General features: G+C 34.2%; 1 protein-coding gene across 4 annotated transcripts in view; it reads left to right on the top strand.

Annotated features, from left to right (window-relative positions):
- The window catches only part of ASCC3 (activating signal cointegrator 1 complex subunit 3), a 340,635-nt gene that overhangs the window by 92,196 nt on the left and 221,868 nt on the right, over positions 1–26,571 (top strand). For all 4 annotated transcript variants that reach the window (XR_004382744.1, XM_032858205.1, XM_032858204.1 and 1 more), the window contains exons 9-10: positions 1,346–1,546; positions 2,002–2,142. Coding sequence is in view for 3 of the 4 variants with exons in the window: in XM_032858205.1 (XP_032714096.1) it covers positions 1,346–1,546; positions 2,002–2,142 (342 nt within the window). In the remaining variant the exon portion in view is untranslated. The remainder of the gene's footprint in view (positions 1–1,345; positions 1,547–2,001; positions 2,143–26,571) is intronic.

Genomic DNA, 26,571 nt, shown 5'->3' with positions numbered 1-26,571 from the left:
TATAGATATATAAGCATATAGGACTGTTATGCCTTGTGATTAATTATTCTCTGTCATTATAAACTGACTGTCTTTATTCCTGGTAGTATTCTTGGCTTTGGAATTTATTTTTTCTGACATTAATTTAGCCATTCCAGTTTTCTGCCATTAATCCTATCCAGTTTTTCCTTTACTCTAAGACATTGTAATTTTCATTTCTCAAGACTTTTCATATGAAAGACCTTAGGAAAAATTATTTAACCACTCAATTTTCTTCTTTATTAAAAGGGCATAATAAAAGTACCAAGGGGGGCCTGGATGGCTCAGTCAGTTGAGCATCTGACCCTCGATTTTGGCTTAGGTCATGATCTTGGGGTTGTAAAATCAAGCTTTGCTTCTGGCTCCTTGCTCAGCCAGGAGTCTGCTTCTCTCTTTCTCTCCCTCTACCACTCCTCCCCCACATGTGCATGCATGCGTGCTTTTTCTCTCTACCTTCCTCTCTCTCCAGATAAATAAATGAAATCTCTTAAAAAATAAATAAATATATAAATAAAAGTACCTATACCATGGAATTATTTTGAGAATTAAATAAGTATATCAAAGTGCTCACAATTAATATGTATCACAGTGTAAGTTCTGAATGAATATAATCTGCAGCTATTGTTCCTACTATTATGGCTGCAATTAAAAAAGATATTTTTAAATCCATAATGTGTTAAAGCAGAGTTTCCTATTCATTTATATGCCCAGGACATTTCTTGTTTGGACTTTAGTTATCTTCAATTTAACTAAGCTAGAATATCGTCATATAAACTCAAAACATACCCGTGTTTTATTTTATTGCCTTATGTTATCATTGTTTTGTATTTAAGATCATGTACAAAGATACAGATATATAGTGTCATTATCGTATTTTTCAAATTTAGTGAGTATGCAACTCCAGAATTCATTAGAATCATATAGTAGTTGTGAGTTCTCAACTGCACACTTTGTTTTAAATATTAGACATATTGAGAGACTGAACAAATTAGTCATCTTTTTTTTTTTTAAAGATTTTATTTATTTATTTGACAGACAGAGATCACAAGTAGGCAGAGAGGCAGGCAGAGAGAGAGGAAGGGAAGCAGGCTCCCTGCTGAGCAGAGAGCTCAACGTGGGGCTCGATCCCAGGACCCTGGGATCATGACCTGAGCCGAAGGCAGAGGCTTAACCCACTGAGCCACCCAGGCGCCCCAGTCATCTTTTTTTTTTTTTTTAAATCAAAAGAAGTAAATATTTGCATTTAGTATTTTGTATGGGTCGTTCACATTATCATCATTTATAATGAGTCATTTTTTTTTCTCTCTCTCTTTCTTTCTTTCTTTAGATTGGGCAGCTGGCTTTTAAAGGAATGAGGAGACTCAATAGAATCCAGTCAATCGTGTTTGAGACTGCCTACAACACCAATGAGAACATGCTGATTTGTGCCCCTACTGGGGCTGGAAAGACCAACATTGCAATGCTTACAGTTTTGCATGAAATACGTCAGCATTTTCAACAAGGTATTATCAAAAAGAATGAATTTAAGGTAAGAAATTAACAAGTCAGACCACAACTTTTTAAATTATAAAATTAAAATCATTTGTGGCTATACATGTTAGGTGAAATCTGGAAAGTTTTAAGGATATTATTAATGATGTCATGTAAAGATTGCTGCTTGATTTACTCTGTAACTAGTAAGGCAGTCCCTATTTGTGTTGTGAAAATCCTGTTACCCCTGTGAAACACTGAAAATACATTTAGCTTTGAAGCAGAACCAGTGTTCAAAGTGATGAGGCTATATAAACAAATTCCATTGTCCTTTAAATAAGCTGCACACCTACCTAAGAAAGGTAAGTACTTTTCAGATATCGCTATTAAGATTTTTTTACTGCTAGAGTCTGCAATTATATTTCACATTAAGTTTTGACTTACATTGAATGCTGTGAAACAAATGACTTGTAGTTTTTGCTCGTTCATCAAGGTAATGTTTCTTTGGCACAGATTGTATATGTGGCTCCAATGAAGGCCTTGGCAGCTGAAATGACAAATTACTTCAGCAAACGTCTAGAGCCACTAGGCATTGTTGTGAAAGAATTGACTGGGGATATGCAGTTGTCAAAAAATGAAATTTTACGAACTCAGGTATGTTGTATACTTAGGTATTTTTTGTTTAATACCAATCCTTTTTTTTTTCAGATATACATAATATAAATATAATGTAATGAAATACTTTTATTTGTAATCACATATTACCTCTACAAAAGAGGTTTTTGCTGGTGCTTTGTCGAGTTTTATCCTGTCGAGTTCTGTGATTCCTGCTGTGTCTTGAATATTGTTACATGCCTGGTATAAATTTTAAGTTCATTGACAGTAAATGTTCTTTTAAAACAGTAGAAAATGAGAATGTGGATAAGACCAGACTTCAATTTTAAGAGCAGGAAAATATGTAGGTCCTTAAATGATCCTATTAGTATTCTAAACTATTCTATAAGGTTGCTTAACATATAATAAAAATGTTTAGTCATTCTTTATTTCATCAAATAGGAAGTTACCACGTGCTATATAAAGCACACTATTAGGTAAAATGCATGACAACAAAGATACTTAAGATACATTTCCTGCCTACAAGGATCTTATATTATGACTGAATAGGCAAAAACTATATTAGAGCTACAACTAGATTATCATTTATTGGGTAGAATATATAAATAAGGTAATATTCATAATGCTTTGAAAAAATCCAACAATTGATAACTAAATATTAATGGGACAGCCTCAGCAGTGGAGTGGAGTATGAATATGCTGGCTGATCAGCCTGGCATCTTTGCCAGCCTCTTTTCTGGCAGACAGTTGCCTGTCCTTACTGGTGATCAAATGTGTATTTTAAAGATTATACCTGATACGTAATTAATAGTATTAGAGTTTAAAGTCATGAGTTGGGGGATGGGGAATTGGAGAAAGCTGGTCAAAAGGTATACACTTCCAGTTATGAGATAAATAAATACTAGAGGTAAAATGTACAACATGATGACTATATCTAACTCTGCTGTATGATATATAGGAAAGTTCTTAAGAGAGGAGATCCAAAGAATTCTCATCACAAAGAGAATTTTTTTCTTTATATTGTATTTACATAAGATGATGGGTGTTAACTAAACCTACTGTGATAATCATTTCACAGTATATGTAAATCAGGTCATCATATAGTACACCTTAAACTTATACAGTAATGTTATGTCAGTTATTTCTCAGTGGAACTAGAAAAAACAAAAATGGGCAGAGGAAGTGAATAGACATTTTTCCAAAGGAGATATACAAATGGACGGTAGGTATGTGCGAAGATAGTCAGCATCACTAATCATCAAGGAAATGCAGATCAGAACTATGAGATATCACCTCACACTTGTTAGAATGACTTTTACCAAAAGGAAAGAGATAAGAAGTGCTGGCGAACGTGGAGAAAAGGGAACTCTTGTGCACCGTTAGTGGGAGTGTAAATCGGTGCAGTCATTGGAAAACAACATGGAGGTTCCTCAGAAGATTAAAAATAGAACTACCATATGATCCAGCAATTCTACTCCTGGTATATATCCAAAAGAAATGAAATTAGGGTCTCAAAGATCCTATGTTCATTACAACATTATGAACAACAGCCAAGAAAAAAAAAATTTTACTTGAGTTTAAAGATTTATTGGTGAAGATCAGATCCCTATTTCAGTTGTAGTTTGATAAAAGGCAGTGATCAGGATGTAACTCTGGTTATTTTGAATATTTTATTTTATGAAATAATATAGGAGAGTATATTAATGTTCAGACTCTGTCACTGACAGGTTTTTTAAAAAGCTATACTTTGACAAATGGTTTTATATTTCAGAAAGAGGTAGCAGAAAGAAAAATTTAAAAGAGCCAACAACATAGTTTTTGTATTTATGATATGTAGAACTTTATCTTTTCCCATTTACATTATAACAGAATCTCAGATTTATTTACTTTGTTAGCATAAATAGATTTTTAACTGTAGAAAATAATCAGTCGTAGAGAAAACATAATTTGAATTTTTACTACATATTTATAAGTTCAGGTAGTGGCTCAGGAGCTTGACCTTTTCCTTCAGATTTTCAGCTTCAAAATTAATTTTAAAATGTATAATGTACTTCCACTACTGTTAATTTAGGTCTTTTCATTGAAAAATTTTAATTTTGAGATAATGTAATAGAACTTTTATTTTTTTATAAAAAATACATAATTTTGTTAAATATTTTATCAGTGATAACACTGAATAGTAAACTAATATTGTTATTATCCTGTCATCATAAATTTTAGCTTATATTGCCTAACTGTGATATATGGTTAGATTTTGAAAACAGACTAGGGACACCTGGGTGGCTCAGCCAGTTAAGCATCTGCCTTCGGCTCAGTTCATGATCCCAGGGTCCTGGAACTTAGTCCCGTGTTGGGCTTCTTGCTCAGGAGGGAGCCTGCTTTTCCCTCTGCCTGCCACGCCCCCTACTTGTGTGCTCTTGCTCTCTCTCTCTCTCTCTGACAAATAAATAAATAAAATCTTTAAAAAACAGACTAATATATGGGGTCTTCATTAATTTCTTTGGCTAAAATTAATGTTAATTTCCAACTTGTGTTTTTTCCCATTGCCTTGAAGGAATATGAGTCTCTTATTAGTGATAGTGTTCTCTTTTGTAGTGATTCTTTTTTTCTTTTTTTTTTTTTGTAGTGATTCTTTGGGTTAGCATGTCCTAAACTTCATCAGCTGACACCCTCAGCTACGCTAGTTAATGCTTTTCAGCCACTAGAGCTGTGCATACTTGGGAAATCCACTCATTTAGGAAAAGCCTCAAACTTACAGATTTGGTTCTATGTGGCCACATCTTTTTCAAAATAGATTTTTGTTCAGGTGTCAGCCTGCTTTTTTGCCTGGGACTCTTGGGTTTTCTCCCATAAATATATTAGTTTTCACTCAAACATCTGGGAGGTTTCCACATTACTGGGCTTTTCATTTTAATTTTCAAGCTGCTTTTTTGGTTCTGAATCCTAGCTCTGAAATCTGATTTCTGGCACATTTTGCCAGTAAGGCTATGGTTTTTTGTAGCTATAGCAGTGAGTGTGGGGTCATACTCTTAGGTCAATAATTTGCAAACTGGTAATTCTTACCCCTTTCATTTGTAGTTTTGACATTACTTTTCTCTATTTTTACCACTTTCCAATGTTGTCCTATTTCTTACAAGTTGTTTTTATTAATTGTATACAGCCAAGTATTTTATAATTATCTGCAGGGATTCATACTACAGACTTGCTCATCTGCCATTACTGGAAGTAGAATCCAATATCCTATTTTTTTTTTCAAAGATTTTATTCATCTACTTGACAGAGAGAGAGAGATCACGAGTAGGAAGAGAGGCAGGCAAAGAGAGGAGGAAGCAGGCTCACCGCCGAGCAGAGAGCCCGATGCGGGGTTCGATCCCAGGACCCTGAGACCATGACCTGAGCTGAAGGCAGAGGCTCAACCCACTGAGCCACCCAGGCGCCCCCCAATATCCTGATTTTTTTATTATTGAATTTATTCATATTTCAAAAGCACTCATTTTCTTTTCCTAGCAGTGAAGGTAGGAAGCTTATTTTTAAAAATTGAACTTCTCTTTTAAAAGTTAATCCATACCAAAAACCGTAAGATACCTAGGAATAAACCTAACCAAAGAGGTAAAAGATCTATACAGTGAAAACTATAGGACACTTATGAAAGAAATTATAGAAGACACAATGGAAAAACATTACATGCTCATGGATTTAGTGTGTGATTTTTACTTTCATAATGTTTTATAAAGGCATATAGAGTAACTCAAAATTTGACTTTTAACAAATTGTCTTTATTAAAAATAAATTTTTCTGAAATTTGAACCACTCTTGAGTAGTTGAGACCATACCTGTGATATACTTACCTAAAGAAATGAATGTTTTACCCTGATGGGTACAATGAAGTTTAGGGAATAAATCAAGTCTGTTTGTTCCTCTTTTATTGCTTGCAAGTCTAGCATTAAGAAATTTTCTGCAAATGATAAATTCAGCTTTGGCAGTCTCATCTCATTGTTGTGCCAAATCCAGGGCTCTTCCTCTGTATATTTCTACTTTAGTCTTTCTACACACTATTAACAGACTTTTAAAAAAATTTTAAACCCTGAACTGATTTGGTTATTCTCATTACTATACAGCAGCAACTCTCAAAATGTTGTACAGGAGCATCCTGTTTCCTAAGATCTTTCTGGAGGTCAGCAAGATTAAAACCAATTTTCATAGTAATGTTATTTTTTTTTAAGATTTTATTTATTTATTTGAGAGAAAGAGAGAGAAAGCATCAGCAGGAAGGGAAGAGGGAGAAGGAGAAACAGGCTCCTGGCTGAGCAGGGAGCCCAACATGGGGCTCGATCCCAGGACCCTGAAAATCAAGGCTGACACTTAACTTGACTGAGCCTCCCAGCTATCCTTATAGTAACATTATGTTCTTTTCGTTCTCGTTTTCTCATAAGTATATAGTGGAGTTTTCCAGAGTCTGCCTAATGTGTGATGTTATCGACAGCTAATGAAGTGACTTCTTTCTATTTTTGTGTTGTAAAAATTTCTCGGTTTTACTTTCTAGTATAAGAAATTGAGGGATGGATGGATGGATGGATAGATAGAACAAACCTACAAATACAAGAGCTCTTAGGGCCTCAGTAATTTTAAGAGTGCAAAAGAGTTCCAAAGCCAAAACATTTGGAGAACCACTACCTGTGTAAGACAGTGGATTATCTTCACAATCTGGTGAAAACCAAACTCGTTTCAACCTCAGGTCCCAACTACTTCCCAATACACACTACAGCCATACAGAGCATTTTTGCTTTTTCTAAAGTAACATTGCTTGGATAACACTTTCTTGAATAAACATTGCTATTTTGTAAGTTTCCTCATGCATTTTCTCTTTTTCATAATATGGTTCTTTATTCATTGACATTTGTCCAAATCATTCTTCAAACTCAGCTTAAACCTAATGAGTACTTTTTTTTGTCTGAATCCTATAGCACCATTTATTTATATTCATAAAGTAAGACCTACTCCACAAAGTCTGTGGTTTTGGATCTGGTGTGGTCTTAGAAATCTGGACCACTCTTAAATAAAATTTTGATTGCTCCTGTACTGTATCTAGCTGTGTTGTTGATGAGAATGAAAGAGTATTTATGGAAAAACAAGGGAGGTGACATTTGAATTGAAATTATGAACCAGTCACTTTGCTAAGTGCACTATGTGTATCCTCACTCATATTATAAGAACGTTATTGAGAAGTATCTCTACTTTACAGTTACAGAAAGTTAAACATCAAAATCTACTTAGATTTTTTATGTTATATTGTCAAAAGATTTATGAACATCTCCCCACCCTGACCCCGCCCTTTGCTTATTTCTGAACTTTCCTAGATCAGCGCTGTGTCTTGTGTCATGTTTGTTAATTCTGTAAGGCCAGGGGCCATGTACTTGGCCTCAGTAATAGTTTATAAATTGAACCTTCTCTCTTATCTTTTCTCTTTATTCTGCTCCAGTATAAATATAGCCCTACTATCATTGATGCTAATTTTTTGTAGACCCGAAACTGCATGGTTACTAACCTCTTCACCTTATCCTACTATCTATTCTCATGAATTCTCAAAGATTAATAGACTGTGCCGTCACCACTGCATTTGAGATGGGGCTGCAGAGAGCAAAAGCAGGACTATTGCAGACCATTAAGAGTATAGACATACTAAACTTTTATTTTTGAAGTTTTAATTTTTTGCTTTCCTTACTTTTCACTTACATAATTTTAATAGCTTTTTAATGATTCCCCTTATAATGGTAAATAAGTTTCCCAGTAATTAATATAATTAAACATAATTTTGAAACTCCTCTGTTGTTTAAAAAAATATTTTCAGTATTGTTAGTTTGTCTTTATTTTTATAATATGGGAAAACAAATTAATTTCATTTGTACATTCTCTGTCATGCTGTTCTGATCATATTATTCTCTTGCTCATAAACTTTCATTGGTTCTTTATTGTTTATTGAATTAAATCCAACTACCTAGCTTGTTAAGAATCTTGTACAAATTAAGTATAATACGAGATGTGATTTGCTTTGTGGTTCACTAGGGACTGTCAGGTCTAGTAGCAGTTAGGATTTTATTGAGGTTTGAATATTAAATTTCCATTACAAGACAAAATTACATAAATCTCAGATTTATTGTTATGAAAAAATAGTCTGTGTAGACAACAAATACCTATCTCTCATCTTCAACTGAAAAGCCACTTCATGCAACCTCAAAGAACTCAGTAAATTTGTCATCCATGAAAACACCAATTTTTCTTTCAAACTTTATTTTCCATTGTTCTTCATCTATGTTTATTTTTTTAATTTTATTTTTTCAGTGTTCCAAGATTCATCGTTTATGCATCAGTCAGTGTTCCATGCAAATATTCTTCATCTATATTTAATTTCCGACTTATCCCCCTAATTGTATCATTTGCAAAGAATTATTATTTTACAGTATTCATTGTTGTTTTTAATGGTTTCATTTGACAGTTGTGCTTTCCCTTACACCCTGTCCTTCCGTATCTCAGATTATCCTTTCTGCATCCCTTCCTAGTATCATAGATTCAGTATTCCTTTGAGCCTCCGTGGAAATACTGGTCAGAAATTTTAGAAAAGTTTCTCCTGTCCTGGGAGTGGCTTTGTATTAAAGCAGAGCCTGAGTCCTGAATTCTGAAATTGTTCTCCTTTTTCTTTTCTATTTGTTTGCTCATCCTTATGCTGGGCTGAGTTTATCTGTGCAACTTTGGGAGTTGGAATGAGCTATTTTAGGTTTTGTTTGTGTTTCTCTTTTGGCTGTGCATGTAGGGAGATTCTGTTCAAATCTCTTAGGTGTAGGCAACAGCAAACAGAACCGTGAATCTGTCATATTATTCTGTTTTCAGAGCTCTGGCAACTTTGGTTGGGAGACTCTGTGTGTTGTGCATATGCATGTGCTCATGTCACACTCCCCTGATTTACTCTTCTCTCATGAGGGTTTTTATTGTATTGAGAATATACAGATACTTAGGAGTATAGGGTAGGAACAAAGGGGAGTTGGAAAAATGGGTCAGAAATTACATCATGTGTTCAGGTTTATCTGGATATCTGTGTGTTGTATGTTTAATTTACCATTGCTATTTTCTGTATAAAATCTGAGAATGTCTTTATTTCACCTCAGTTCCTGAAGGATATTTTTGCTGGATACAGACTTGTACGTTGTCAGTTCTTTCAACACTTGAAAAATACGCCACTTTTTTCTAGCCTCCAAGGTTTCCAAAGAAATAGCCACTGTCATTCAAATTGTTCTTCCTCTGTAGGTAACATGTTTCTTTTAAGATTCTTTCTCTGTTTCTAGTTTACAGAAATTTGATTATGATATGTCGAGTTTTGGATTTGTTGGGTTCATACTGTTTAATGTTTATTTAGCTTGAGTCTGTAGGTTTGTCAAATTTGGGACACTTTGAACTTCTCTTTCTTCAGCCCATCATTCTTTCTCCTCTCCTTGGACTCCATGGATAAGAATGTTAGATCTTTCCTTACAGTCCCACAGTATGCTGAGATCAGTTCATTTTTTTTTTAACTTATTTTCTCATTGTTGTTCAGATTTGATAAATTCTATTGATCTATCTTTGAGTCCACAGATTTTCATCCATTGTCTGTATTCTTGCTATTGAGCCCTTGCAGTGAATTTTTAATTTAGGTTGTTACAGTTTTCATTTTTAAACTTTCTGCTTGCTTTTTCTTTTCTGAGACTTTTTTTTTTTTCCCCAATAATGTCAAGTAAGTTCGAAACTGCTCCCAGAAGAATTTTTCTAACAATTGCTTTAAATGTTTTGTCAGGTAATTCTGACAGATGGGAAGATAAACAGATGTAATATACCCAGTTAATATTTTCTCAGCAGACAGTTTTGTATCCAAGCACATCAGAGAACAACGTAACTTCTAAGAATAGTGAGTTTGGTTCTAAATATGTTGAACATGGGAAGATTGTTGAAGTTTATAAACATAACTGAATTGGAAGGGCAAAGTAGTCCAAAAGTTGGAGTCCAGAAACATTCCTGGAATTAGGAATATAATGTTACTTAGTGGGTTTTCATTATGTAATTCCTAATGTATCTGGTGAAATATGTTAAATGCTCTCTATCTAGAGTTTAGGATTTCCTGAATCTCATTAACTTTGCCTTCTTTGCTCTGCAAAACATTTAATTTTTTTTATAGTAGCATATTAAAGCACACACACACACACACACACAAAACAGCAAGATGATATAAACTAAAGGTTAGGTAAGAGAGGTAGTAGGGTAAAGGAAAATAAAGACCACGTTAAAAAGAGAAGCCAAGAATAAATACTAATGCAATAATACATTTAACAAAGTTGAGGAAGGCTTGACCGATTTTATAAATCACAGTGACCATTTGCTTAGGAGAAGCCATTCTTGAGCATAACAGACAAAAATATTCCCAAGGGGGGCGCCTGGGTGGCTCTGTGGGTTAAAGCCTCTGCCTTCGGCTCAGGTCATGATCCGAGTCCTGGGATCAAGCCCCACATCGGGCTGTCTGCTCCGCAGGGAGCCTGCTTCCTCTTCTCTCTCTCTACCTACTTGTGATCTCTGTCTGTCAAATAAATAAATAAAATCTTTGGGGGCACCTGGGTGGCTCAGTGGGTTAAAAATATTCCCAAGGGCCCTTAAAGAGAGAAAAATCAGTAATCTAATAAAACAAATCTTCAATAACATCTCCTAATTTGTGGCCTTCCCTTTGTTTCCTATTTGTCAGAAATTCAGAACCCTGGAAAAGGAACTCTCCTAGGATAAAATAGGAAATAATGTAATTGTGGTGCATCCCAAGCCTTGAAACAAACTTATGATAGGCATTTCAGTTTTATTTTCTATAACTAATGCTAAGCAATATAGGAATAAAATGGGGCCATTTTACTATTAAAACTGATTTTCAGTTTTTAAAACATATCATTTTATTACAATTTGTTAAAATTCTGCTTTGTTTCATTTTATGTAATTTAAGTGAAAAACTGAGGTCAGCAATATTTTTATTGGTCCTATGAATGAGTCATTGACCTTGAGGTAGATTTAATGTGTTAAACCTGGACTTAGAGGTGAGCAGGAAGGAATGGCCTAAAGGCGGTGTTCTCAGGCATGTTTGGATCATAGACTAGTGAAAATCTGATCACAGGAATTTAAATTGGGGATGCAGATAAACACAAAAATATAAAATTTTGCATAGTCTGTTGTAATAGTTCACTCCACTCAGATGAAGCAATCCTAGCCCAAGTTAACCATTCTTTTGAAAGGAGAGGGTATTGTGAATTACAATTCTGGAGTCTCTTTGTTGGATAAATCAGCCATTAAAATCTGTATGTACTTGAATTGGCCCTCAATTTTAGTTAGAAGAACACTATAGATTTTAACTACACTGTACTGACACTTGCTGGTTGCTTTCCCATGTTGAAAATCAAATGTTTTATATAAGAGTGATGAAGTATATATTATTAGGCATTCACTTATATATTGAATCATTATATGAGCATAACAAATAGCATGGAGGACATGGGGAGTTAGGAGAAGGCAGTTGGGGGAAATTGGAAGGGGAGTTGAACAATGAGAGACTATGGACTCTGAAAAACAATCTGAAGGGTTTGAAGAGGTGGGGGGGTGGGAGGTTGGGGGAACCAGGTGGTGGGTATTGAAAATAAATTTAAAAAATGAAAAAAAAAAAACTAGCTGAAAAAGTTTCATAAACTTTATTCAGTCAAAAGTGTGCAATTATAAAGAGATGAAGATCTGATCAGTGAGATTCTGATTTTGTAGAAATTAAAATGATTCTTGAAGACTCCAGGGTAAATATTTTTCATGAATCTATGATACAGTTTCCATTTTTCATAGATTATTGGCATATAGGCAGAAATACATGATAATTCTGGGAAAACTGGATTAGCTTGGCCGATATAGTTTACTTTACAGTTGCTCTAAAACTAAGGTGCCTTGATAGGATAGGGACATCATAATTCAGACACATCAGGTTTCTTCCCCCAAGGTATCTGCAGAAACGTAAGAATTTCTACATCCTTTTTTGTATTTCTTTTTTGAAATTGTGGATTTATTCTTATTACTTACCTCTGAGATTTTTTAAAAATACCTAGTTAAACAATCTGCTGAATGAAAACATTCTATGTTAATTTGAATACTTTCTTGAACAATACCAAATGTTTATGTTTTTCTCCATAATTTGATATGGTGTGACATCTGAGAAAATACAGGTTTATGAGATCCTGAGAGCTTGATAGGTTCTTGCAATTTGTTATGTTCAAGTAGTTCTTGATTTGAAAGCCAGTTTTCCATTGTTTGGGGCAGTTATTTTAGTCAGTATTACAGGCAATTATTTTCAAAAAGGCTCTTGTCTCACAAACACTGCCTCAGAAGTACGAAGTTTCTGTAAACCAAAAATGCAGCATGCAGCTGGTTAATTTTAGGAAATGTAGGGAGCTGTGGTTTCTGTAATTTCTGTGACTGATCTAAATAGCTTCTTTTGAATTTGTAGTTTATGCATGTCTGTAAAAATTATTTTTATATATCAAAACTAGCATATATGAAATCATATTTTTGTAGAGCTTTGTGCCTCTACAGCCATAAATAGGTTTTATAAAGAAAGCTGAATGTACTTGTAGTCATCATTGATTTGAACCTTGGTTGAAATCATTACATAGAAATATTTACTGCTTGTTTTTCTTGGATTATCATTATCAAAGTCACAAGAACATTAGACGGCATGCCTTAATGTAGTATGATATACATTATGTGAGATACTATAGTTTAGACCATTTTGTATCCCAAATGTCATTTTCCATATGTTTTCTTGTGTAGTTTTATAACTGGAGCTCTGTGACACATTTTTAAGATCAGAGTGAATTAAATGTTAATTTTATTTTGAGAATTTTCATACTTAAGATTTTTTTCTGACTTCAAAAGGATAGCATGCTCATTGTAGAGAAGTGAAAAAAATATAGAAAATTACAAAGTTTAGCATATAGCCTCTTAATCTTTTTTCTAGGCAAATATATAAAACTTTAAAAAATGAAAGTTGATTGTATATTATTTTGTTACATTTTTTCCAGTAAATATATTTGCATATCATTGAGTATTTGTTCATATTGCATGGCATTTGGTAGCTGCACAATGTTCCTTTTATTGGATACACTAAGTTAACTGTACATTTCTGGTGACTTTTACTTAAGAGTTTATTTACTGTTATTTTCTTACATTTATTTACTCATTCACTCACAGTGGATTGGACACTGAGGAGAAAGAAGCAAATGGGATATCTCAGAAACTAAGCGGATAGTGTCAAGAACAAAACTTTCTCTTCTAGTGCTTGAGTTGATTTCTCGTGGACTACAAGTTAAGGGATTCCTTTACACTGACATTTATCAAACTATCACAAATGCCTTCTTCAGTTTTTACCATCAACATAGACTTCTATTTCTCTGAGTTCAGAGAGTGATTGGATGTATTCCCCTTAAAAGTCGTCTTTGTCTTATCTGTTGCTATGTGATAGGCATGCATGTAATAAGCCCCCCCTAGAATTACTCGTAGGATGGACCATGGGGTATCCAGTTATTAGTATTCTGATTATAACTCTTTTTTTCCTCTTCTCCTCTTCAAAGCAAATCTAAATGCAAGCTAATCTTGGAACTGCTATATTTAAAAAATAAAATAACCAACAAAAATTATTTCCTGTGGTATTCTAATTCTCATTATTGTTCAATTTACATGTTATAAATACTTCTTTTTTTATATTTTAAAGAAGTATTAAGCACCTTATACAGTGTAACTCATAGTGCTTTGTATTCTGGATTCACCTGTGTTTAAGGCAGGTCTTGGCCTCAAAAGCCGAATCTAAAAGAATATCAGTGCCCTCTAGTCTTTCCTATTTGTGTTAAAAAACATTATCATGATATAATGCTTTGTTCCCTCAAGTTATAGAAAACTAAAACATTCAAAATGTTTTACTGTTGTTATTTGAAATAATATGTAAAATTTTTTTAAGGTAGTATCTTGCACATAGTTGTCCTTCAGGAAATGTTAGTCCCTTTCTGCTGCTTTATTGGGTTCTTTACACTGCTTCTTAACCACTGTACCTCATGAGTAATAACCCCAGAGTATACACTTGATGATTTATGCTATGTTGACTCTTCAGACTATGCCTATTAGAATCAAAGAGAAGAGAAAAATTTGATGATTTCCCTCCATGTTAGAAATGACAATATAGTAAGTATAAATAGTATTTATTTGGCTGAAGTGGGATCCTTTGACTTTTCCCTTTGGAAGGACAGTAATCTGTGGAATTGATCTGGGAGAAGACCTCTTACAGGCTTGGCTTAAAAGAAGGCTCTTGTGTTCAGTTTGACTGTTTTTATTAAAAGATAAAAGCTATGCATTCATTCCTAAATTTGAGATTCATTCCTAAATTTCTTACTAGAAAAGAAAATAAAAATTATATTCTAAGGAAAGCACCAGAGACTACTACATGTTATTTTTAATGCATGTATACTGGTTGATCTTTAAACATTTTATTTTAGCTTTATTGAGGTATAACTAATGTACAAAAATCTGTACATTTTTAAAGAACACAATTTAAACAGTTTTGACATATGTGTATACCAGTGAAAGCATCAACACAATGAATGAGTATTCATCAGCCCTAAAATTTTCTTCACATTTTGTACTCTTCCTCCACAACTGCCATCCCTAGGCAACCGCTAAAATGCTCTGTCACTATAGCTTTGTTTACATTTTCATGAATTTTATGTAAGTGGGTTCACATAGTGTGTACTTTTCTCTCTGGCTTCTTTCCCTCAACCTAATTATTTTGATATTTATCCACATTGTTGCATTTATTAATGGTTCATTCCTTGTTACTGCTGTGTTACCTTGGATATACCACAGATTGTTTATCCATTCAATTCTGATGAATTTTTGCCTTGGTTCTGCTTTTCCCTATTACAAATAAAGCTGCTGTGAACATTCTTGAATAACTATTTATGTGGACATATGGCTTTCATTTTGAAGGTAGTACGTAGGAATAGAATTGCTGGGGATATGGTAGATACATGTTTAACTTTTTTAGAAACTATGAAACTATTTCTAAAATGGCTGTACCATTTTACATTTCTAACAGCCATGTATGAAAATTCCAATTCCTTCACATCCTCTTTAACACCTGTATGGTTATTCTTTTTAATTTTAGTTGGCCTAGTGGGCATGTAGTAACATCTCTATTGTTTTTTTAATTTGCATTTCCCTAATGATGTTGAGCATCGTTTAATGTGTCTTAGCTATCTGTATATCTTCTTTGGTGATGTGTCTTTTCAAATTGTTTACCTTGTTTGAAGTATTTTAAGTGGGTGATTTGTCTTATTATTGAGTCACAAGATATGTAAGACTCTAAATGCAAATCCTGTGTTGAATATGTACTTTGCAATATTTTCTTCTAGTTAATGACTTGCCTTCATGTTTGTAACCATGTCTTTCAAAAAGCAGATACTTAGTTTTTCTAGAGTCCTAATTTATTGACTTTTTCTTGTATAGTTCATGCTTTTTGTGTCCCATTTTAAAAATATTTCCCAAGCCCAAGATAAGTAATTATTTTCTCCTATGATTTCTTCTAGAAATTTCATAGCTGTAGCTCTTAGTTTTAGGCTATGAACCATTTTGAGTTGATTTTTGTGAAAGGTAGAAGTAAGGATTGAGGTTCTTTGTTTTTGCATATGGATACTTATTTTGGCACCATTTGTTGAAAAGGGTTATCTTGGGGCTCCTGGGTGGCCCAGTGGGTTAAAGCCTCTGCCTTCAGCTCAGGTCATGATCCTAGGGTCCTGGGATCGAGCCCCGCATCGGGCTCTCTGCTCAGCAGGGAGCCTGCTTCTCCCTCTCTCTCTGCCTGCCTCTCTGCCTACTTGTGATCTCTGTCTGTCAAATAAATAAATAAAAATCTTAAAAAAAAAAAGAAAAGGGTGATCTTTTCTGTATTGAATTACCATCACACTATTATTGAAAACCAGTTGCCCATATATATGTGGCTCTACTTCCAGGATTCTGTTCTGTTCTGTTGATTTTGTGTGTTTATCTTTGGGCCAATACCACACTGTCTTGATAACTCTATCAAGTGTCTTGAAATCATGTAGTGTGATCCTTCTACTTTGTCTTATTTTTTTTTTTCCAGAGTTGTTTTGGTTATTTCAGGTTTATTTCCATATAAATTCTGTATGTTTTGGTTACCTTTTATAAATTTTCCTGTTACTGTGCAACTTTATGTGGTATCCACAGAGTAGAGAGAGAACAGGTTATAAAAGTGTTAAGTGGGCGCCTAGGTGGCTCAGTGGCTTGAGCCGCTGCCTTCGGCTCAGGTCATGATATCAGGGTCCTGGGATCGAGTTCCGCATCAGGCTCTCTGCTCAGTGGGGAGCCTGTTTCCCTCTCTCTGCCTGCCTCTCTGCCTACTTGTGATCTCTCTCTGTCAAATAAATAAATAAAATCTTTAAAAAAAAATTGTTAAGTAGTGGATTGTAGCTGTTTATTTTTTATTATTTTGCAGAACTTGCAGCCCCTGAAAACATTGCTTTAATGGCAATGCAAGACTAGCTGAAGAGAAATTTGAAATGGTTTGAAAAATAGGGGAAAGTTTCCCACAACACCCTAGGATTATAGATTCTACCTATTTAATTTCTTTTTAATACTTTATTTTTTTATTGCTTTTATGTCATTTCAACACATATTCTTTCAGCACAGGAAATTTAAAAAAACAAAAATAACATAATATACCAATCAATTTATTACAAGTATATACTTTCCATTTCTCATTTTTGTACTAAGATATATTATATTTGTATATTTAAAGAAAGGTAGTATGGCATAATGGTAAGTTAAAGTTAATTGACTTTATATATGTGGATTGTTTAGAATAGTGCTTGACGTGTGAATTCTTAATAAGCATTAGCTTTCTTTTAATAAAACCATACAAGTAAATTACTTTATATCTTATTTATTTAACAACATACCATAAACAGTGATTCGTGTTAGTAGATACATATCTACAACAATTTTAATGACATTAACTGGCCATACTAAGTGGATTACCAATGGTTGTGAAAGGACCACACATACACAGACCTGCTGTATTCAATACAAACCATGTATTCCTCATTTATTAAATTGGGAATATGGAGCACTGTTGTTCAATATGGTAGCCACTGGCCATATGCGACTTTCTAAATTGAAATTAAATAAAACTTTATAAAATTAAAATTTATGTCTCTCATTTGCGCTAGCCTCATTTTAGTGTTCAGTAATCACCAGTGGTTACCAAATTACATAATGCAGACATAGAACATTATTGTCATCATAGTAAGTTCTATTGGACAGTGACAGGGTAGTGCTTAAAGGAAGCATTGTGGCAGTGTAGAGAATAGAAGCTGAAGCAGTGTATGTGCATACATGTTTTTTCTTTTGTTACAGGATGGGTGTAGTTCCAGAATACAGAGGGTCCTGCCAAAAATTCAACAAAACCAATCACTGCTAAGCCACTCCCCTGTCATTGAATTTAGGCTTACAGTCTCTGGGCTTCATTTTAAGGGGGTGTTTACATATATCAAGCTTTCTTAATTCTGAACCAATTTTGATACAATTCTCAACTGTAAAAAGTTGAGACATCTCTGTTTCCAGCTTCCCAGGGGTCCTGGAGAGCCCTCTTCTTTAAGTAATATACAACATTGTATGGATATTATATGGTTTATTTAACTCTTTCTTGGATGTTTATTTATAGTTTCCAAATGTCCTATTAGAAAAATCAAGGACTGTGCATGATTGGCTAGAAATCTGTACTAAAAAATACAACATATCTAATAGAAATAAAATAGCCCACTAAGTTTTGAAAAATTGGTGTCAGTGCTTAATGTTGAAAATTGCAAAACAACATTGTAGGGACCAACATTTTACTTTTTTAATTTTTATTTCATCTTGAGGGGGGACCCAACATTATAACACATGGTAAAATTTGTAACTAGGAATAGCATTTTCATTGATCTGTCATTTCATAGTTTCTCTTTAAAAAATTAATTTGGTGTTCTCCTTTTTTATCGTTATCTATAGTCATATTAGAAACCAGCCTGTCAGTTTCTGTCTCTTTATATTATATATATAGGCACTGAGATTACCATATTGCTGTTACTTATAATTTGCTCCAAAAAACTCAGCATAGTTTTGCAACTCACTTAAAATAATCATCATCTCTCCCCCATCTCCCTCTCTAACCCAATGGCTCTATTTGGTATGAAGGCCTAGAAAAATACATAAATTTAAACTGCATGCTAATGAAACATGGAATAAAAAACTAAGAGGAAGTGAAAATGATGCACAATGTAGATTTTTATCAGCACAAAAGATTTGTTTCAACTTCTGGGTTTTGTAAAGATCTGAACTTATGCTGTGTAAAACTGACATTCAAGATAAAATCATAAAAAACTAAAGTACTGTGTACCTGCTTCATAAATCAGTGGAGAATGCTAATCATTTGAAATCACTATTCACTAAGCTACTTCAGCATAGATACAATTTTTAAATCAGTTGAAAAAGCTAGTCTTAGTGATGAAATCTAAATATTCTGAGATATTGTTTTAGTTTAGAAATTACTGTGGCATTTATATTTGTTATAATGTTGCATGTTTCTCTAGTTGTCTTCATTAGTTTGGTTTTGGGATTTGTTTTTAATTGTACTTATTTCAGAATAAGAATAAAAAACAACCATAATATTCTTTTATATTTTGAAGGTAATTCTTGACGATGTAGGCTTAATTTTTCAAGTGACTGCACAAATATAATTAGTGTGTTTTTGGTGGCAGTAATGATTTTTTTCAGTCCTTTATTAATATCTCCCTTTTCCTAGGGTTTTTTTCCTATTTACGTTTTCAATTCTGTATAATTAAGCAACTAATAACCAAAATGATTTTTTTTTTTTCAAAGATAGAGAGTGAGTGCAAGCAGAGAAGGGTAGGGGGAGAGGGAGCGAGAGAATCTCAAGCAGGGTCCATGCATAGCACAGAGTAGTACATGGCGCTTGATCTCAAGACCTCAAGTTCATGACCTGAGCCAAAATCAAGGGTTGGACACTTAACCTCCTGAGTCACCCAGGTGCCCCCTCAGATGAAAATTTTAAGCTTCCTTTTAGTTAGAATCTAAAAAATGTAAATAGAACCTGAAGTCTGAAAGCAGCCAATTTTAAGAAGAATGATTAGTTTAAAAAGCTTTAACCCTGTGCTTAAGCATAATGGAATTAGAAAGCTACCACTTTTAAAATCCCTGATGCAATCTAAGTATTATTTATCAGGACAACCATTTCCTGCTTTTGAACGCATGCCATTAAGAAGTAATGAGAGTTCTATTTTGAAGAACGTCTCATTACTTTATTAGTAAGTAAGCTATAAATTACTTCGAAGCATCATGGAATTCATAGTGTTGATTATTTTTACTTTTGCAAGGTTTAATAGCTACTCATAAAATATTTTAAAATCCTTCGAGTAAAAAAGTCCTCTGTTTTTTATACACACACACACAACACACACACACACACACACACATATATTTTTCTGTTTTTAACTGTTTTGTTCTTAATATAGTTGGATTAGAGGGGGTTCTGAGAGAATTGTAATTTTTGATGTATAAAAATCTGTTTTTTGAGTGCAAATTATGTATTGAGACTCTTTTCCTAGAGTATAATTTAAAAGCACTCAGCAATCTAATTATCTTTGCCTTTACTAAAAAAAAAAAAAAATTAGAATAACAACTTTGCCTTTTCCAAGAGTATTACTTTGCAGAAAAATAGCTTGTGTCATTGTATTAGTGAAGAGAGGAGGGGGTCCTATTCTAATGGTTTCTGTTTTTCTTTTTGTCTGTTTTATATCAACATTTAGTACTTTTTTTTCCCTATTATGGGATTATTTTATATTCTTATGGACATTATGTAAAAACAGTAAAATATTACAAAATTCATTTTTAAATTACTTCAAGAGCTCTGCTTGCAAAGCTTATCATGCTAACTTATCTAAATACAGACCAAAAACCAATGAAAAACTTAGTGTTTTCTTCCTCCTAAAGTAAAATAGAATAATGTCTACTATTATAAAATAATGCAATGCATAGCATGCTTAAAAGCAGTCTAGTTTCCCTATAAACAAGTAAGCAAAAATAAATATCCAATATTTCTGATGCTCACTCTAAGTCTTCTTGTTACATATTAAATTTCAGAAAAATCCTGCCCACCAATAAGTTGTAAGATGGGAATTTGCTAACCACAAACATTAGTATCATTTTGAAAAATTACTTTTATCTTCTTCAGAAATATGACATGTCAAATATTAAAATAGAGTAAGTTATCTGTGGTCTTTTAATTGCAGATCCCTCAAAGTGGGTGTTTTTCTTTAATTTTCAATGGTTATCTAGACTATTTTGATATCTGCAAAATATTTAAAACTTTTGAAAGACTAGTAACTATTAATAAATAAACGCCTCAGATTCTAGTATTCATATATATATATATATATATATATATATATATATATTTTTTTTTTTTTTACCTCCAGTTGTCCTACAACTATTGAGGTAAATCTGTAAAAAAGTAGTTTGTCCCCTAAGTAACAGTGTTGGCATTTAATGACCTAGAAAAGATGAAGACTCTAAACAACTCTAATTTTCTTCTATTATATTAAAAAGTTTGAAAAATTTTCTCAGGGGGTAGCTTGCAGCTATATTGAGTATTTCTTAATGTTTCATTTGTGATTATTTCATATTGAACCAGAAAGATAGCAGAAAGATATAAAATATCTGACGTGTGGGGAATTTTCTGCAGAATATATTTATATGTTACTTTTCCTTGGGAAAAATAATACTTAAACATAGTCTATATTTAAATATAAAGTGAATCTAGTCAATCCAGCACCAATTCCTATTAATTAATGATTTTATCTCCTATGTTTTTCTCACTTTCATCCATATCCTCTCCATCTTCACTAATCCATCCTCTCTGGGCTTCTGTCTTCTCTCACCTTGATGACTTCTGTAGTATTGTAACAGGGGTACCAGCATCCAATCTGCTCCATCCTATTCTTCCCCCTTAGGTAGCCAGAAATTCAGCCTGGTTAGTTTTACTCTTTCGCATTTCATTCTCATACCCTGTCTATGAAAAACAATGACAATCCAAAATGAATGAATGGAATGAATGATTAGATGGGTGGACGGGAAGAAGAAGAGAAGAGAGGAAAAGAAAGCCATTCATAGTTTTCCAGGCTCCTCTACAGTGTGAAAAGAATACACCTCCTAGAAGGGGCTGAAAGGCTGTGCATTGTCTGTCCCTGCCCATCTCATTTCCACCAGAGTCCAGTGCTCCATCCTCTTTGCTCTAGCCATGCACGCTGCCTATCTTTACTCTTTCATCCACGTTTTCCCCATCTGTTCTGTGTATATGCTTCACTTCTGCCTGTAACTGTCTTTTTTTCTCCTTCAACTAGTTAATGCCTTTTCATCTTTAAGACATTAAATCAAATTCTGCTTTCTTAATAATGCCTTTTCTGATTTCTCTGATTAAATTTTCCTATTTAGGTCAAATTTAGGTCAAATTTTCCTGTTATGATTTGTTGCATCACTGGATGGTATCTAAGTAGTAAGTTATCCTTAATAGCTTATCAGAAGTAAAACTTTGTATTTTACAGTTTAATTGTATAATGCCTATTGCCACGCGCATTACAATGTAAGCCTTACCAGATCGAGGGTGTTATCTATCTGCCTTTATCTTTCCTCACCATGTACAGCACATAGCATAGTGTCTGCTATATTACAGTGAATAACAAGAGGGTGATGCTGATGAGATTAGAAAAACTAATTGATCCCTATTATATATCAGGCATTATTCTAAGTATTTTATGTGAATTATGTGTTTCATTTTCATTATACCCCCCGATATGTAGGTACTGTTATTTTCTTCATTTTATTATGGAGGAAACTAAGATTGTGGTAACATATACACAATAAATATTTGATAAGTACATCACTGAAAGATATTGAATGTGTTCTCATCACACATTCACAATGTATCAGAGGTAATGTGTTTGTAAATGAGACATGCCCATAAGGATACTTAGATTTAGAAGTATTGATAAATTGTGTTTATAGAAGTAAAGGTTTCAGTCCATTAATAGGAATACCTACTCTTCTTCCTTGCTTTGGAGGAAATTAAGTTAAAAAACCTTAGCTATTGCCTTATGAGACAGAAGGAAGAGAAATGCTGGCCTGCTTTCTTGGTAAAGGCCTGCAGTGGCCTTGATGGAGTTGGGGTGGGAGGACAGGAAAGAAGAATTATAAAAATCTCTGAGTCCTGCTTACAGGATGTTCAAATTACATTCATTCCTCTTTGAGTGCTACTCTGAGATACAATTCTGCTCTTCCCAAAAGGACAAAGATCCAGCCACTTAGTTTAAGTTAATCCAAGAAGAGCCATTAAGATCTCATCTTTTCTTTACAACATTCATTTCAGGTAAATAACATGTGGCTACTGTGATTTTCTTCCCCCAAGACATAGGGTAAGCAGTGTGGGTGCTAGTGTCTTCTTTGTCCAGGATTCAGTAAATGGGTCTCCTCCCTTGAATAAGCTTTTAAGTTTTTCTCTTTGGTAAATGTCCAAGAACAGATTAGAGAGGAGAATATTCCTCTGCCTAATTCACAAAATCTGTATGTGACAGTATATTAAACAGAACTTTTTAAACCCAATGATCTATATAGAACATAAATTATATAAATCCTACTATTAAATATAGAAATATTTGGGTTTTTATTAGTCAAGAAGAGTTGCCACTAGTGTTAGGAGGTTAATAATTACCTGCAATAAACTATAATTCATCAACAGTTCTTGAGTATGTACCGTGTACCAGACCGCTTAAGCAAGCAGTATAGTGTAATAAATGTGGAGATAGAAAATATGGGCACAGAGATGCCAGAGAAGCTTATGAAAGGGAAATATTAGTAGCGTATTTTAGTTTAAGAAAAGCCTCTTAAACATTTCCCCTCAAGACCTGGAGAATGTAGAGGAGTGTGTGTGTATTTTCTTTTAACATAATAAAAACAGAATCATACTTTATGTATACATTTGTGTGTATCTTTGCATAAAATGCATACTATTTGGGGCTTTTTCACTTAGTATCAGTATGCATAGATCTACATTATTGCCTTCTAAGAAAACTTCATGAATGTCTATTCATGTGTTCAGGCCTTTTTTTGAATTCTGGAAGTGAGATTGCTGAACCTAGGATTTGTGCATTTTAAATTTTGAAAGATTTTGCCAAATTACCTCCAAAATGACAACACTAGTTATATATTATCTCTATTAAAAGTTTAGGTTATGCAATTTGATGATATAAACACTAAATACAAGAAGAGACAATTCTTACGAGGGGAAAGACACAGTTGCAAAAAAAGATATTAAGCATCATTAACAAATAAATACTAATCAAGATACAGAACTGTGTCTCCATGATGAATTAGTGAAGGTAATGAAAATACCGCATGGAGGCAAAACTACAGTGTAACTTCAGCTCCCAACCATTGCTGTTAGTGTAATGAAACCATTGTGGCAAGTGCTGTGCTTAAAAGAAAGCAGTTTTAATCAATTAATTAAAATCAATCAATTAACTAAAAACAGTTTAGTTAACCAAAGAGAGAATGGCTTCTGGAGTCCTGAGGCCCTGGATACTTGGCAGATTTAGCCATTTTTTTTATTACTCAAGGTGCAATGCCAGAATCATTTGGGGACCAGTTTCCTACTATACATGCTGGTATCTGTTTTGGTAAGAGTCATCCAGACAGGTGTTAAGTGATGGTTCATTGCAGTTTTGATTTGCCTTTCTGTGGTTAGTGATGTTGAGCACGTTTGCTTGTACAGTGGGCCAGGGTTCACAGAAGCCTGCTGCTGGCCTGTGGCATAGATGCTTCCTGGGGCTGCGGGAACTGCCGTGGGCTGCCAGATCAGTGGGTGCTGGGGTGTACCAGGGGCCTAGGTTTGCAGGAGCCAGTAGGGAGTACCTAAAGGCCTTGGGAGTTCTCCTGGTGCTGGAGAAGGGGGGTCTGTGATGAAAAGGGACATCTGTTTACTTTCTTTCTCCAATGGGGGAAGGTATCTGTCTCTCTGCCCTGGGCTGCCTGTGCTTAGAGGTGGCGTGATAGGGGATGCCGTGAATCTATCTTCCCTACTGTCCTTAGTACGTATTTTCTTATTTCTGCACTTCACCTACGTGCTGTAATCCTTCACCTGGAATCCTTAGCTCTTGTGAAGTTATTTTCATGCACAGATAATTGTTCAAATTGGTGTTTCTGGGGGAGGGGACAAACACTACAAGTTCTGATGCTACCATTTTGCTGATATCACACTCCGTTTTTCTTTTTCAGATGGTTGTCGGGGAGGCTTACAGTGAGGTGTTGTGCTTCATCACGGATACTGTATTTGCTTGGGGCATATTTGTTTTTCTCCTTTAACACTTTTCTAAGCCTCTACTTTAGTGTTTGGATTTCTGTCTAAGGCGCTTCAAAGCTAGTAACAAATAACTGTTGTTTGGTCTTTTTTGTTCTGTTTTGTTTTGCTTTGGGACTCTAACTTTGTAAGATTATAGGAAATGGAGGAAAAATGCAGAAAAATGTATAATTTCATTTGGATCTGCTCCGTAGTCATATTGACTCTGTGTATGTCGTTTTTACCCTGAGTGGGCAGAGGCAGCCTCAGTTGGTTCAACAGGGTCAGCTGCCCGCTCATTGACCGTTTCATTTTGTAACATGTAAGAAAGAGTTTGAGCCCCATTTCATTTCTTCTTTGCTGTGTTTCTCCTTATCACATAAGCTTCTAAACTTCTTGCCTTTATCTTTGGATTCCTAAACACAGACACCTGTCTGCAGACACTGAGTTATTTACAGACTTCCACAGAGAAGCTCTCCCTTGGATAACCATAAGTTGTGATTAAATAGAACACATGTCCTGCCTTTGTTCTTTTTCTAAATAATATAGAAAGGATTTAAATGATAGAAATAGGTATACAATAGGGATAGGTAATTTTCTTAATTACAGTAGTTTTCAGCAGCTAAGGTTTTTTCTTAATTACAGTAGTTTTCAGCAGCTAAGGTTTTGCCATAATTTGTTGATGTTAGAATCCTATCTTCATCTGTCTCTCCTGTCCAGTGGTAGACTGCAAACAAACTTTTGATTAATTGTTCATGAATTGGCAAAATCTCTAAGTAGTGAATGTGCGGTGTTAGTTCGGAGAGTTAAAATTGGTAATTTGAATTACTTCAGAATTACTACAGAATACTGTTTTTAGTTCATCACATTTGAGGTTTTAATAGTTTGGCATTGTAATTTATGACATTTTAAAGTGTTTTAGTAAGAAATTGATCTTCAAATTGAACCTTGCACATGTGGCAGGAAAGAGAAAGAAGAAAAAAAAACTATAGCAAACCGAGGAAACCTGTACTCTCTGAGTCATATCCCAACTGTACAGAATAAAACTTACCACAGGACAAGTTTCTACCACAAATTATTCACATGTCAAAAATCTGTCTTTATGAGTAAACTGAAGAGGAATCATTGCAAATTGTTTCAGACCCTTGTTCTATGAGTATTTAATGGAATGAAATACTGTGGTATTATGGAAAAGCACTTATTTTGTATTTTTATTTTTTATTATGTTCAGTTAGCAACTGTATAGTACATCATTAGTTTTTGATGTAGTGCTCAGTGATTCATTAATTGCATATAACACCCATGCTCATCATAACACATGCCTTCCTCTATACCCATCACCTGGCTACACCATCCCCCCACTGTCCTCCCCTCTGAAACCCCATTTTTTTCCTGGAGTTCATAATCTCTCATGATTCATCTCCCTCTCTGATTTCTCCCCCTTCAGTTTTCCCTCCTTTCACTGTGGTCTTTTGCACTATTCTTATGTTCCACATATGAGTGAAGTCATATGATAGTTGTCTTTCTCTGCTTGACTTATTTCACTTAGCATAATCCCCTCCAGTTCCATCCATGTCGATGCAAATAGTGGGTATTCATCCTTTCTGATGGCTGAATAATATTCCATTGTATATATGGACCACATTTTCTTTATCCAGTCATCTATTGAAGGGCATCTCCAGAGTTTGACTATTGTGGACATTGCTGCTATGAACATTGAGGTGCATGTATCCCTTCTTTTCACTACATCTGTATGTTTGGAATAAATACATATTTATTCCATATTATATATATATATATATATACATATTATGCTGCGTCGTAAGGTAGCTTTATATTTTTAACATCTTAAAGAACCTCCATACTGTTTTCCAGAGTGGCTGTACTAGCTTGCATTGCCATGAATAGTGTAAGAGGGTTCCCCTTTC

Source organism: Lontra canadensis, unplaced genomic scaffold, assembly GCF_010015895.1.
Source record: "Lontra canadensis isolate GAN:19392208 unplaced genomic scaffold, GSC_riverotter_1.0 scaffold14, whole genome shotgun sequence".
NCBI lineage: Eukaryota > Metazoa > Chordata > Mammalia > Carnivora > Mustelidae > Lontra > Lontra canadensis.
This window is presented reverse-complemented; position numbering and strand designations above follow the sequence as displayed.